The 15434-nt window shown below is 44.6% G+C and overlaps 1 protein-coding gene across 4 annotated transcripts in view; it reads right to left on the bottom strand.

The window, feature by feature from the left end:
- The window catches only part of DCAF17 (DDB1 and CUL4 associated factor 17), a 67113-nt gene that overhangs the window by 43388 nt on the left and 8291 nt on the right, over positions 1 to 15434 (bottom strand). For all 4 annotated transcript variants that reach the window (XM_068245533.1, XM_068245530.1, XM_068245532.1 and 1 more), the window contains exons 2-4: positions 8236 to 8563; positions 5178 to 5281; positions 872 to 962 (exon numbers count right to left, since the gene is read on the bottom strand). In XM_068245533.1, coding sequence (XP_068101634.1) covers positions 872 to 962; positions 5178 to 5281; positions 8236 to 8424 — 384 coding nt within the window. In that variant the 5' untranslated portion in view covers positions 8425 to 8563. The remainder of the gene's footprint in view (positions 1 to 871; positions 963 to 5177; positions 5282 to 8235; positions 8564 to 15434) is intronic.

The raw sequence follows: 15434 nt of genomic DNA on the forward strand, positions 1-15434 counted from the left end.
AAGAATATAAAAAAAAAAAAAAAAAGCAAGTCTAAAGTAAAAAAAAAAAAAAAAAAAAAAAGAAAGATACTCACCTAAGGAGAGGGAAGACTCTGGGTCCTATAGAGCCTCTCTATTCTCCTCACGGTGTCCTTGTTACCCCACGGGCACCTCTGTCTGAAATCTCCCACCGTGGGAGACTTCAGAGGCACTCAGGCACCTGAAGACCGGCGACTCTGTACTGCGCACGTGTGAGTGTGTGAGAGAGGGCGCTCGCGTGTGCGCAGTACAGAGCGGCCCATCTTTGGAGGCCCGCGTGTTTCTGAAGACTCCTGAAGTCAGCCCAACGTGGAAGAGAGCAGTCTATGACACTAATGGGGGAGCAGGCGGGGAACACAGTGACTGTGAGGAGACCAGGAAGGCTCTATAGGACCCAGAGCCTTCCCTCTCCAGGTATCTGTTTTTGCTTTCAATTTTCATTCCAGACTCCCTTGAAGTGCAGTGCTTGCAGTAACATGCTATTGCCCTTGCGTCAAATCGGATACTTTCAGCACACTGCAAGGCACCACAATGAGTGTGAAGCTTCTCCATAGAATTTCATTGCTTTTGCGGCAAAATAGGGTAACGCAATGCAGGTTTACCCTTCTAGTGTAAAGGGGCCTTAGTGCATACCTGTTACTAGAGAGGTACAGAGGGGGCCAAATTGACTTTCTTTTAACAAATCCTAGCCTGGTGGTTATAATCTATATACCTATTCCAGGTTTCAGCCAGTATATCAGCATTACAATCAGAAAGTAAGCAGGTTTATAAGTCAAGATGGTGCCACTTCAACTTCTCAATGACAGGTGCACTTACCTCTGCTGCCCACAGAAACAGTATCTGGCACACTCACCAATGGACATTCACATAACATTGCATCCTCGATTTTTTCTGATTTCGGACATCTGGGCATTTCATATAACTGTTGTGGTCTACAAGGAATACTGCAAATACAAGAAAAAGAAATAATATAACTATTGTTTTAATATTAGTTTACTTTGAGTTAGAGCAGGCTGAATGTCCTTATTGCTCTTGCAGTGCTAATCAGAGCTGTTGTGGGTTAAGCTAGTAAGAGGTCTGTGAGGCTGGATTATTATTATTTATTTACGGTATACAGCGCCAACATCTTCCATAGTGAAGAAACACTAGGAGGGGGTCTCTGCCCTTTCAAAGGTAGTGGGTTGGAGACATTAAGGAAGGAGAAACGGGTTGTGGAGAGCTTGTGCAATGATTCCCTAGGAGAGTGTTCACATGTAAGCTTTTAGATTTCATTGAAATAACAAACATACTACATGTACCATTTTCTGAGCGCTTTGGCTCAATGGAGAGTATAGGGAAATCACAAAGCGCTTAAAAAAGCGCTTTATAAAACGTTTTCACCCGATTAATTTCAGGGTGAAAACGTTCACTTCCTGACGTCTCAATCGCTGAGCAAAAGCACTTAGAAAAGCGCTTTCCTAAGCAACAAGCACAGGGAAAAGCACTTTGAAAAAAAGTTCAGTAAATCATTCAGCGCTTGTGTCACAAGTCCCTTCTGGCCAGACCGCACAATGCCTTCCAATCGGTTTCAGCACACAGACCATGCAATCTGTGGTCGCAATCGGTTGCGCAGAAACCACTGGGATTTTGGCAGCAGACCAACTAGAAGGGAGCCTGTGAGTTACAGTAATACAATTCACACACTATTTCATGGTATAACCGCCACCACCTCTGTTACCATGGGACAGAGGAACCCACTGACTGACTGATTCTAGACCTGCAAATAAAACCCTCTATTTTATCTAGCTATCCAAAATAGTAGCGACTCTTCAGAAGCCCGGGTTCAGTTTTGTGTTGGTGAATAATAGGTGTAGCCGAACAAATAAATGACATTAGCGTCGTTTATTATAAATGAAACATAATTAATATATACAGAAAATCGTTAAAATCAACAATTATAGAGACAAATAATAGCACAGTATGCAAAATAATAAGAGAAGAAAATACTTAAAGTGGACCCAAACTAAAAATACAAGATTTCAGAAATAAAATCTATTTTCTAAATTATAATAATAAATAGCAGCCTTTTTTCAGCTGCATGATGAGAAATATAAAATATTTTACATTTATTGGAGAAACCCCTCCCTTCCTTTCATATTGACTGCAAATAATCCGGCAAACTTGTGGAGTAGATGGTTTCCAGCAAAGGAGGAATTGCTAATGGCTGCCCCCAGTATAACCCTAGCTATGCAAAGAGAAGGGTGAAAAGCATGCACTGAAATGCTCAGGGCTCTTTCACACTACAGGCAGCGGTGAAAGGCTAAAACGCTGCGTTTTGGCTGCAGGCGTTTTCAAGGCGTTTTAACGCCTATACATTACAATCAATTGTAATGAGAAACGCCGCGGTAGGCCCAGAAAAAGCGCCTGGGAGCGTTGAAACACAACGCTCCAAAACGCGGCGTTTAGTGTGAATGGTAAAATGAAAGTCTATGGACTTTCTTTTACCTAGGAAAACGCCAACTTCGGCCGTGGCGTTAAAACGCCGAAAAAGCCCTCTGGTGTGAAAGGGCCCTCATAGGTTTGAAGGAGTGTTTATTTATATTTGTATGTGTCAGAGTGGTGCAACTAAATATTTTGAATTAAAAAAAATGTTTGGTTTGGGTCCGCTTTAAGTTTGTGGAAATATATGGGAAAAGAAATGCAAAGTCCTTGGTTTCAGATTCATAGGCCTTTAGGCATATTTTGTAATCCAAGCAGATGTTACAGTTCCAAGATGGCTGCTGGGTGGTCCTCTGCCCAGCAGCAGGTCTAGTTGTAATCCAAATGATGTTAAGATGGTGGACTAAAGTCCGCCTGCTGGCAATGTGCTTTTGATGAAGCTGGTTTGGGGGTGTGGCAACGCCTGCCCCCTCTGAATTACCCACCAATGACAGCACACCTCCTCCTAGGGGAATTTTGAGCTTAAATTGTAAAACACTAACTTATAAACGATACATGTCATATTTAGGCGGACAGCGGATTCATAATTGTCAGAAAATACAGATTAATATGACATCTTGCATGAGTGCGTTAGGCTGTCCTGTCCCCGAGAAGGGTCGTACACCAATAACTGGACGGGTTATTGTTATGAATTGTATATCAGCACATGGGCAGATTATAACGAATAAGACTATATGAATTTCATAGCTGTGCTCTACACGGTTTTCATTTAACAGACAGAAATCATAAACCACATGCATTTAAATCTGTTCCCCAGCGGTGCCAATGTTCTTCAGTGGACCCCTGTGGAGCTAGCTTCCTTTGGCTTCCCCTGGATGAAAGCCACCTTTTGGTGTGTTAATTATCATCTGAGCGTGATCAGCTAGAACAACCTTTGAGTTTTACACCAGGATTCCAGCTAGGGGTTCATACCTCTGGCTAAATAACAAGTCACAGGCAAAAGTTTCATGAACAGACTTCCTCTAGCAGCTATGAAAGCTAGATTTCCAAAAGAAGACCCCCCCCTAGACATCCAATGTTGATCTAGCAATGCAACGACAATCGGTTCTGGCAACCGATTGTGATTTCTGGTCTCACGGCTCTTCCGTGACAGCTTGCTATATCGCTGGCGATTTATAATGTGCACAATGCTTTAGGGAATCTTGCACCTTCTAATTTTTTCACAATACTAAATCCCTAGTACAATGAAGGCACTGTGATTTTCTGGTTTTGACATAACTACCCACCCTGCTCTACTGACTGCGCTGACTGCACCAGACGCTAAATATGTAAATAGTGACATTTCTGAGTTTCAGTATTTGCATATGAACACTGAACCACAGCGATGACAGGCTGTTAAAGCATTCCGTTCAGGATTACCCATAGTTTGCATAGAAGTCTTTATTCTCTCTTAAAGCTGTGCAGGTGTCCAAGAAGCAGACATGACAATACATTCAGGGCCCGTTTCCTCTATCGCGGTTTCCGCGCGATTCCGCAGAGTTTCCCCGCACAGGGAAACTCTGCCATAGGGGATAACGGCGCCGCGGCCGAATCGCTTGCGGGAGCGATTCGTCCGGAACCCCCACCCCGCAGAATTCGCAGCGGAGGCTGCGAATCCCATAGCCGTGCATGGCACGGCTCATGGGATTCGCCTGCGATCCCGCCCACCCGCTCAGTGTCGACGTGCATCTGCGAGACGCACGCCGCACTAGTGGAAATGAGCCCTCATGTGTCTACACCAATCTTTAGAGCGTATGGCTCATGCCATACTGTGCCTCTGGGACTCCCAATCTGATTTCTCTATCTAGTTTATGGATAATTTTGAGCATAGCCAAATAATTTACCAATGTGTTTTGTGATATGGAAGGACTCAAAAGTGCCCAAAAGAAAAGAACATACAAACAACATGCAGATACTGTCCAAGCCGAGTCTCAAGTGCTGCAAGGTAAAAATGTCACACACGCTAGATGAAACTCGGCTGATGTGGCCTCTCAGGGACGCTAGCCCCGGGGTGGGCAAACTGTGTGGTTATTGAAGAAATCTTACATTTGATGGCGGAGCCGAACTAGCATAGGTAGCCAATGTGCCACCCCCCTCCCCGGGATCCTTGTCTTAGTTTGGCTCCCAGTTCAGGGAGTCAATGAGCCTCCCCCCAGTACAGGCAGCTAGTTGTGCCCCCAGTATTAAGCAGCAGATATGCACCCAGTATTAGGCAGCCCCCTTCCCAGTATAGGTAGCCAGGTGTGCCCCACAGTATTAGGCAGCCCCCTTCCTATTATAAATAGCAGATATGACCTCAGTTTTAGGCAGCCCATGCCCCGTATAGGTAGCCAGGTGTCCCAACAGCCACACGTCCAGCATCCCATCTATGGCAACAGTGTGTTGCTCCTTATGTGACCTGCTGGCAAGTAATAACGGCAGCTTACATGATGCAACTGTAGCCAGTAACTGAGATTCTCACAACTCTACATATATAGGGAACTTTAAAAGGTAATAAATATGGCAGCCTCCATGTCACGCTCACCTCAGGATCATTTTAAGTGGATCTCCAAGGCACCATGCTGCTTCACACATGAAGCTGAATGCAAAGTGGGGTGTAGGAGATTTCCCCAAAACAGAAATACGCATGGATGCAGAGCAAGACATTAGTGGCCCTAACATGATGACAGTGACACACACAGATCTACATTGGGATGCATTACCTGCTGAAACAGCACCCGAAATTGGCAAAATAAATTCTTCCATTTACATAGTTGATAGATGACTTTGAATGTTTCGCCCACACTTTGCAGAACTTTGTGGTTTTCTAAAGGAAGATAGAAAACAATGTGTGACTTTCAAGGATAGCCACATCTGTACATGAGAGCGGCAAGTATTCAATCATGGCTGATCTAATTGACTTCTAAAACCAAAAGCAAAACAACTGATCACTCAAAGAGGAGCTGTAGTGAAAATAACAAAATAAATAACATTGCTTATTGTTTACAATATTCATGTATAGATTATTTAGTCAGTGTTTGCCCTCTCCCTGATTTACATTCTGAAATGTATCACTGGTGGTGACATCGTTAGTTCTGCCAGGTGATCTGTACGGAATGTCCGTTACTGAGAGGTCTATGCACAGAGGGAGATGCAGCCTGCATGGCAGTTGAAAAAAAAACCCCCGTTATTTCCCACAATGCAATGAGGTTCACAGACCGCAAAACTGTCAGGATCATGGTCATGACATCACACTGTGGGCAGAGTTTCACCACAATATCAGCCACATAGACCTCCCCCCCACCACCACCCTCTGATCTATTTGAGAAAATTAAAGATTTCTCTTGGGAAAGATCCCAACTGATTGGAATGCTGCAATCCTCGGTTAAAGTGCCTCTTAAAGTGTACCTGAGTTTAGAACTTCCTCTCTGTTCTAAAAGATAAGCAACAGCACAACAACCTTTAAAGGAAAACATTTGTTACAGCCGATACAAATCATACAATAAATCTGAAGTGAGTCTCCTTCCTGCTTTCATGGAAGCAGACAAAGGGATAACATTCTGTGTTTTCAAATTAGCTGCTGTGCTGTGGCAGTCAGCTGGCACAGCTGAGAGATCACATCTCAGTTGTGATTAGTCACAGATGAGGGAGAATTAGACAGGTTAAACTCTCTAAATACAAACAGGGTGCATTTCTCTATGTTTTCCTTCTGTCCTGTGCAAGAGTTCAGGCCCACTGATTCTGGCAAACGGCCATCAGTTGTGAGTCTCCTTAGGTGACCAGTCCAAAACAAGAGAATGGCTAAGCTCTTTGGCTGAGCAAAGAAACGAAGCCAAGGACTGAATATTTTCAAAATGTCTGTTACCTGCTATCATACTGGTCTCTTGGCTTCAATTCTTCCTGAACTGCACAGAACTTGGCTGTTATTACACCAGGCAACAAGCACTGTAAAAAGAAGTCAGCAACAGAAGCCTCCACCTTCCTCTCATTTCAGTACAACTTAAAAATTACAACTGAACCGAGAGGAATATGGAGGCTGCCATATTTATTTCCTTGTAATCAATACCAGTTGCCTGGCTATCCTGCTGAAACTCTGGAGTTGGCAAAACTCTATAGTCAGTGTAGGCACTGCTAAGCAATATTTAATACCTTGGCGGATGAGCTTTTTGTCCCTAGGCCTTCTCAAGGACTAGAGGACATGATCTGCGCATGGAGGAAAAACGTTTTAACCATTTATTTAGGAAAGGGTTCTTTACAGTAAGAGTGATTAAGATGTGGAATGCATTGCCACAGGAAGTCGTTATGGCAAACTCTATACCTGCATTTAAAGGGGGCTTAGATGCTTTCCTTGCGTTGAAAGACATCCATGGCTACAATTACTAGGTAATGCCTAATGATGTTGATCCAGGGATTTTATCTGATTGCCATCTGGAGTCGGGAAGGAATTTTCCCTTTAGGGGCTAATTGGACCATGCCTTGTAAGGGTTTTTTTCGCCTTCCTCTGGATCAACAGGGATATGTGAGGGAGCAGGCTGGTGTTGTACTTTATACTGGTTGAACTCGATGGACGTATGTCTTTTTTCAACCAAAATAACTATGTAACTATGTAATGTCTACAGGAAAATGATTTATTGGCCAGGCTTCAACTAGTAAACATCTGTCAGCAGTGAATGGATTTCCTCCAATCACAGTGGGGCATGTTGCCTTAGTTACCCAATGATTCTGATGCCTGCCTGAAAAGAATCCATCTGGTGGATCTGATAAGAAAGTCCTTTTGAGCCAAAGTTCTCATGTGCATCAGTCAGAAGGCCAAAAGGACCCCATCATGTCTATGGCTTCCTTCAATTATCGGGGCTAGTCTACTTTAGAGGACCCAGCAGGAAACCTCATAGGGAAGAGGAGTTCTATAATCACAACCACCTCTACAGCAAGAAGCATTGTGACCGGCCAAATAGCATGGGTGTAGTTTCCTACAACCTATCTGAACCCTGGCAGTTCGAGAGGGAGCTGTCCACACAATAGTTAGAATTTCTATATGAGGTTTCATGCTGTGTCCCCTCAACTTGGCTGGCGCCCAATTATCTGTGGCATCAGTAGAGCTGGGCAGAACCTGAGGCTGCAGACATCAGTGCAGACAAGGTTCAGTTGAAGACTGGCCGCATGTATAGTAAGTAAAAAGACTGTCGCTGACCTATGAAGTCCCCTTAGATGACCAAAATCAGTCAAGAAATATATTTGTATAATCGATTGGAGAAGCTTTCCAAGTAAGTCATGAAAAAAATCATAACAGGTATAGTTACTATTAAAGAAAAAAAGAATTACTGTATTTTTTGGACTATAAGACTCACTTTTTCACCCCCAATACAAACCTCCAACCCACCGCAATGTCAGGGACTCCCTGTACTGTGTCCAAGCAGATGAGGACACGGGGACAAACGAAGGACATAGGGGGGGCACAAAGGGCTATAGAGGAAGACAGAGGGGGACACATGGAGACAAGATACAAAGGGAACATATTCCACAAGATGCCCCTTCACCATGGATGCACCAGGTTTAGTGTGTATATATATATATATATATATATATATATATATATATATATATATATATATATATATATATATATATATATATATATATATATATATATATATATATATATATATTTATTTATTTTCCCTCTGTTTTTTTGTCCTCTAATCCTTGGTGTGTCTTATGGACAGGAGCGTCTTATAGTCTGAAAAATATGGTATATTTTCTTTGATTTTGTAGTGACATTACCTGACACATAATTTTCCGTAAAATGTCCATGTTAATCCTATGGTTATTGTAGGTGCTCTTTGGGAAGGAGCCCAAGCATTTCCTGGTGACCAGGGAGCAGACATTCTTCACCACCTCACTCCTCGCATAACATCTTCTGCTGGTAGCGTGAGGGGAAGGGAGTGGCTTTGGGGTTCCAGCTGTGCTCATCGTTGGTCACATCACAGACATCCAGCAAAAAGCAAACCTCATACACCAGGCATTCCCTTCACCATCGTGGACAGTTCCTTAATGAAGAACTTCCCATTAGCAATTCCATTTCTTCACTTTCAATATGCAATGGAAAGGCCTGTATAAAATAAGAGGAAGAGATTTGTTGTTAGAACAGTTGACATGTGTCTTGCCTGCAGGTAACACTGCAGTGTACAGATAAGGCCCACGGCTACAGCCCAGTGATGCATCTGAACTATGGAGAAGGGGGTAGGGACGAATGTGCATCGCACAATAGACAGGTTCTCTTTGCCATTACTGTTTTTTAAAGAGGACCAGAACTCAGAACGTCCTCTCTGCTCTAAAATATAAGCAACAGCATAATATCCTTTAAAGAAAAACATTTGTTACAGCTGATACAAATCATGCAATAAATCTACAGTGTGTCTACTTCCTGCTTTCATGGAAGCAGCCATAGGGTTAACATCCTGTGTTTACAAATGTGCTGCTCTGCTGAAGCAGCCAGCTGCCACAGCTGAGAGACCAAATGACACTGGTGATTAGTAACAGATGAGGGGCAATTAGACAGGCTAAACTCTCTAAATACATACAGTGTGCATTTCTCTAGGTTATTCTTCTGTCTTGTGCAAGAATTCAGGTCCACTTTAACCACTTGAGGACCTAGGGCTTTCTACTACCCCTTAAGGACCGGCCACTTTTTTTCCATTCAGACCACTGCAGCTTTCACGGTTTATTGCTCGCTCATACAACCTACCACCTAAATGAATTTTGGCTCCTTTTCTTGTCACTAATAAAGCTTTCTTTTGGTGCTATTTGATTGCTCCTGCGATTTTTACTTTTTATTATATTCATCAAAAAAGACATTAATTTTGGCAAAAAAATGATTTTTTTAACTTTCTGTGCTGACATTTTTCAAATAAAGTAAAATTTCTGTATACATGCAGCGCGAAAAATGTGGACAAACATGTTTTTGATAAAAAAAAACCCCATTCAGTGTATATTTATTGGTTTGGGTAAAAGTTATAGCGTTTACAAACTATGGTGCAAAAAGTGAATTTTCCCATTTTCAAGCATCTATGACTTTTCTGACCCCCTGTCATGTTTCATGAGGGGCTAGAATTCCAGGATAGTATAAATACCCCCCAAATGACCCCATTTTGGAAAGAAGACATCCCAAAGTATTCACTGAGAGGCATAGTGAGTTCATAAAAGATATTATTTTTTAAGTTTCCATTTCTTCTAACTTGCGACAAAAAAAAATGAAATCTGCCACAGACTCACCATGCCCCTCTCTGAATACCTTGAAGGGTCTACTTTCCAAAATGGGGTCATTTGTGGGGTGTGTTTACTGTCCTGACATTTTGGAGGGTGCTAAATTGTAAGCACCCCCGTAAAGCCTAAAGGTGCTCATTGGACTTTGGACCCCTTAGCGCAGTTAGGCTGCAAAAAAGTGCCACACATGTGGTATTGCCGTACTCAGGAGAAGTAGTATAATGTGTTTTGGGGTGTATTTTTACACATACCCATGCTGGGTGGGAGAAATATCTCTGTAAATGACAATTTGTTAATTTTTTTACACACAATTGTCCATTTACAGAGATCTTTCTCCCACTCAGCATGGGTATGTGTAAAAATACACCCCAAAACACATTATACTACTTCTCCTGAGTACGGCAATACCACATGTGTGGCACTTTTTTGCACCCTAACTGCGCTAAAGGGCCCAAAGTCCAATGAGTACCTTTAGGATTTCACAGGTCATTTTGAGAAATTTCGTTTCAAGACTACTCCTCACGGTTTAGGGCCCCTAAAATGCCAGGGCAGTATAGGAACCCCACAAATTACCCCATTTTAGAAAGAAGACACCCCAAGGTATTCCGTTAGGAGTATGGTGAGTTCATAGAAGATTTTATTTTTTGTCACAAGTTAGTGGAAAATGACACTTTGTGAAAAAACACAATTAAAATCAATTTCCGCTAACTTGTGACAAAAAAGAAAATCTTCTATGAACTCGCCATACTACTAACGGAATACCTTGGGGTGTCTTCTTTCTAAAATGGGGTCATTTGTGGGGTTCCTATACTGCCCTGGCATTTTAGGGGCCCTAAACCGTGAGGAGTAGTCTTGAAACGAAATTTCTCAAAATGACCTGTGAAATCCTAAAGGTACTCATTGGACTTTGGGCCCTTTAGCGCAGTTAGGGTGCAAAAAAGTGCCACACATGTGGTATCACCGTACTTGGGAGAAGTAGTACAATGTGTTTTGGGGTGTATTTTTACACATACCCATGCTGGGTGGGAGAAACACCTCTGTAAATGACAATCTTTTGATTTTTTTACACACAATTGTCCATTTACAGCGGTATTTCTCCCACCCAGCATGGGTATGTGTAAAAATACACCCCAAAACACATTGTACTACTTCTCCCGAGTACGGCGATACCACATGTGTGGCACTTTTTTGCACCCTAACTGCGCTAAAGGGCCCAAAGTCCAATGAGTACCTTTAGGATTTCACAGGTCATTTTTGTTTCAAGACTACTCCTCACGGTTTAGGGCCCCTAAAATGCCAGGGCAGTATAGGAACCCCACTAATGACCCCATTTTAGAAAGAAGACACCCCAAGGTATTCCGTTAGGAGTATGGTGAGTTCATAGAAGTTTTTATTTTTTTGTCACAAGTTAGCGGAAATTGATTTTAATTGTTTTTTTTCACAAAGTGTCATTTTCCGCTAACTTGTGACAAAAAATAAAATCTTATATGAACTCACCATACTCCTAACGGAATACGTTTGGGTGTCTTCTTTCTAGAATGGGGTCATTTGTGGGGTTCCTATACTGCCCTGGCATTTTAGGGGCCCTAAACCGTGAGGAGTAGTCTTGAAACAAAAATGACCTGTGAAATCCTAAAGGTACTTATTGGACTTTGGGCCCCTTAGCGCAGTTAGGCTGCAAAAAAGTGCCAATCATGTGGTATCGCCATACTCGGGAGATGTAGTATAATGTGTTTTGGGGTGTATTTTTACACATACCCATGCTGGGTGGGAGAAATACCTCTGTAAATGACAATTGTTTGATTTTTTTTACACACAATTGTCCATTTACAGAGAGATTTCTCCCACCCAGCATGGGTATGTGTAAAAATACACCCCAAAACACATTATACTACTTCTCCTGAGTACGGCGATACCGCATGTGTGACACTTTTTTGCAGCCTAGGTGCGCTAAGGGGCCCAACGTCCTAATCACAGGTCATTTTGAGGCATTCGTTTTCTAGACTACTCCTCACGGTTTAGGGCCCCTAAAATGCCAGGGCAGTATAGGAACCCCACAAATTACCCCATTTTAGAAAGAAGACACCCCAAGGTATTCCGTTAGGAGTATGGTAAGTTCATAGAAGATTTTATTTTTTGTCACAAGTTAGCGGAAAATGACACTTTGTGAAAAAACACAATTAAAATCAATTTCCGCTAACTTTTGACAAAAAATAAAATCTTCTATGAACTCGTCATACACCTAACAGAATACATTGGGGTGTCTTTTTTTCTAAAATGGGGTCCGTTTCTGGGGTTCCTATACCGCCCTGGCATTTTACGGGCCCAAAACCGTGAGTAGTCTGGAAACCAAATGTCTCAAAATGACTGTTCAGGGGTATAAGCATCTGCAAATTTTGATGACAGGTGGTCTATGAGAGGGCGAATTTTGTGGAACCGGTCATATGCAGGGTGGCCTTTTAGATGACAGGTTGTATTGGGCCTGATCTGATGGATAGGAGTGCTAGGAGGGTGACAGGAGGTGATTGATGGGTGTCTCAGGGGGTGGTTAGAGGGGAAAATAGATGCAATCAATGCACTGGGGAGGTGATCGGAAGGGGGTCTGAGGGGGATCCGAGGGTTTGGCCGAGTGATCAGGAGCCCACACGGGGCAAATTAGGGCCTGATCTGATGGGTAGGTGTGCTAGGGGGTGACAGGAGGTGATTGATGGGTGTCTCAAGGTGTGATTAGAGGGGGGAATAGATGCAAGCAATGCACTGGCGAGGTGATCAGGGCTGGGGCCTGAGGGCATTCTGAGGGTTTGGGCGGGTGATTGAGTGCCCTAGGGGCAGATAGGGGTCTAATCTGATAGGTAGCAGTGACAGGGGGTGATTGATGGGTAATTAGTGGGTGTTTAGGGTAGAGAACAGATATAAACACTGCCCTTGGGAGGTGATCTGACGTCGGATCTGCGGGCGAACTATTGGTGTGGGTGGGTGATCAGATTGCCCGCAAGGGGCAGGTTAGGGGCTGATTGATGAGTGGCAGTGACAGGGGGTGATTGATGGGTGGCAGTGCCAGGGGGTGATTGATGGGTGGCAGTGCCAGGGGGTGATTGATGGGTGGCAGTGCCAGGTGATTGACAGGTGATCAGTGGGTTATTACAGGGAAGAACAGATGTAACTAATGCACTGGCGAATTGATAAGGGGGAGTCTGAGGGCAATCTGAGCGTGTAGGCGGGTGATTGGGTGCCTGCAAGGGGCAGATTAGGGTCTGATCTGATGGGTAACAGTGACAGGTGGTGATAGGGGGTGATTGATGGGTAATTAGTGGGTGTTTAGAAGAGAGAATAGATGTAAACACTGCGCTTGGGTGGTGATCTGATGTCGGATCTGCGGGCGATCTATTGGTGTGGGTGGGTGATCAGATTGCCCGCAAGGGGCAGGTTAGGGGCTGATTGATGGGTGGCAGTGACAGGGGGTGATTGATGGGTGGCAGTGACAGGGGGTGATTGATGGGTGGCAGTGACAGGTGATCAGTGGGTTATTACAGGGAAGGACAGATGTAAATAATGCCCTGGCGAATTGATAAGGGGGGGGTCTGAGGGCAATCTGAGCGTGTAGGCGGGTGATTGGGTGCCCGCAAGGGGCAGATTAGGGTCTGATCTGATGGGTAACAGTGACAGGTGGTGATAGGGGGTGATTGATGGGTGATTGATGGGTAATTAGTGGGTGTTTAGAGGAGAGAATAGATGTAAACACTGCGTTTGGGTGGTGATCTGATGTCGGATCTGCGGGCGATCTATTGCTGTGGGTGGGTGATCAGATTGCCCGCAAGGGGCAGGTTAGGGGCTGATTGATGGGTGGCAGTGACAGGGGGTGATTGATGGGTGATTGACAGGTGATCAGGGGGGATAGATGCATACAGTACACAGGGGGGGGGGGGTGATCAAAAAAAAAAAAATAGCGTTGACAGATAGTGACAGGGAGTGATTGATGGGTGATTAGGGGGGTGATTGGGTGCAAACAGGGGTCTGGGGGGTGGGCAGGGGGGGGGTCTGATGGGTGCTGTGGGCGATCTGGGGCAGGGGGGGGAGAAATCAGTGTGCTTGGGTGCAGACTAGGGTGGCTGCAGCCTGCCCTGGTGGTCCCTCGGACACTGGGACCACCAGAGCAGGAGGCAGCCTGTATAATAGACTTTGTAAACAATACAAAGTGTATTATACACTTTGTATGCGGCGATCGCGGGGTTAACATCCTGCCGGCGCTTCCGTATAGCCGGCGGGATGTTGCGGCGGGCGAACGGTGACAGGCGCCGGCGGAGGATCGCGTCACGGATGACGCGATCGCTCCGCCCATGCCCTTAGAAGGACCGCCGCCTCTGTGGGTGAGCCGGTCCTTCAGGGCTCCACTTCCCGGCCGCCTCTGTGCGTTAGGCGGTCGGGAAGTGGTTAAAACGTGACATGGTGAAATAAGCATATACACATATTGTACTAGTCCTACTAAAAAAAATATCTGATGCCCCTGTTCTCCAGTACTGCAAGAGTTAAAAATCTTAAAGGAGTCATCAGTCAACCCCCCCTCCCCCCCCCCCCTACTTACCCCAGGCTTCCTCCAGCCCTTTGCAGCTGACATGTCCCACAGGGACAGCTGCGCTCGCAGCCACCGGCCCAGGGTCCCCGGCGGTGCAGGGGCCGACCTCCTCTAGTGCGCCTGCACCGCTGTCAATCAAGTCCACGTTGTCCATGGTGTACTGTGCAGGTAAGTAGAACATGGCGGGGCGGTGTTTGACTGATGACTCCATTAACAAATTGTTATCTATGCAAAAGAACAAACAGCTTGTCTTCAGTCCGGTTTCCCGAAAAGTAAATAGAAGATAAAAGCCTATTATCTCTCAGGGAGAAGTCAAATAATAAAGTTTTGGTGCAGGAAAGTTCAAAGGGTCATTACTTCTGTATCTTTTTCAGCAGGCTGTTTCAAGCTTGACGCCCTTTATCAAGCTTGATAAAGGGCATCAAGCTTGAAAAAAGGGGCTGTCGCCATGGCCATAGTCACTCTAATTTTTACTGACGTCAGGGCCAGATTTACCATAAGGCACTGTAGGCTCATGCCTACAGGCACCTGATGATGGAATGGCGGCCCACTCACCTTCCCGAGTGCCTCCCTCCCTATTCAAAGTCCTGATGAGATAGTCAATAAGAGATTACTCAACCTGCTCTCGGCATTCAACTGACGAGATCTCCCTTCAGTCAGGGCCCCTTCTAGCTTGGGGACACCTCTAGCTACTTAATATTAAGGTTCCTTTAGCTACTTAATACTTGGGGGCACCTCTAACTACTTAACGATGAGGGTACGTCTGACTACCTAATACTAAGGGGCACCTTTAGCTACCTATGATGGGCGAGGGAAGTAAAGGAGAAGTGACAGCTGGGACAGCCAGCACACTTGCGGTGCGGTTCAGCGGGGATTTGTAGATTCCTAGTGGGCAAAGTCTAAGGTGCCAGGACATCTGCGCCTAGAGGTTCCTCTGAGGTAAATCTGGGCCTGACTGACGTTATGTCATTTTAATGACGTTTTGAAATAAAAGAGCGTTGTTTTACACCTGGTGGTGCTAGCCTTGTGGACTGCAAACAGCAGATGAAAAATTATCTCCTAGGAGAAAACGCAAGAGAAAAAGTGAATTGCATACGGGCCATTATCTCAGAGGCTTATTTTCACTTCAGCTTCACTTTAAATG

This window comes from Hyperolius riggenbachi, chromosome 7, assembly GCF_040937935.1.
Source record: "Hyperolius riggenbachi isolate aHypRig1 chromosome 7, aHypRig1.pri, whole genome shotgun sequence".
NCBI lineage: Eukaryota > Metazoa > Chordata > Amphibia > Anura > Hyperoliidae > Hyperolius > Hyperolius riggenbachi.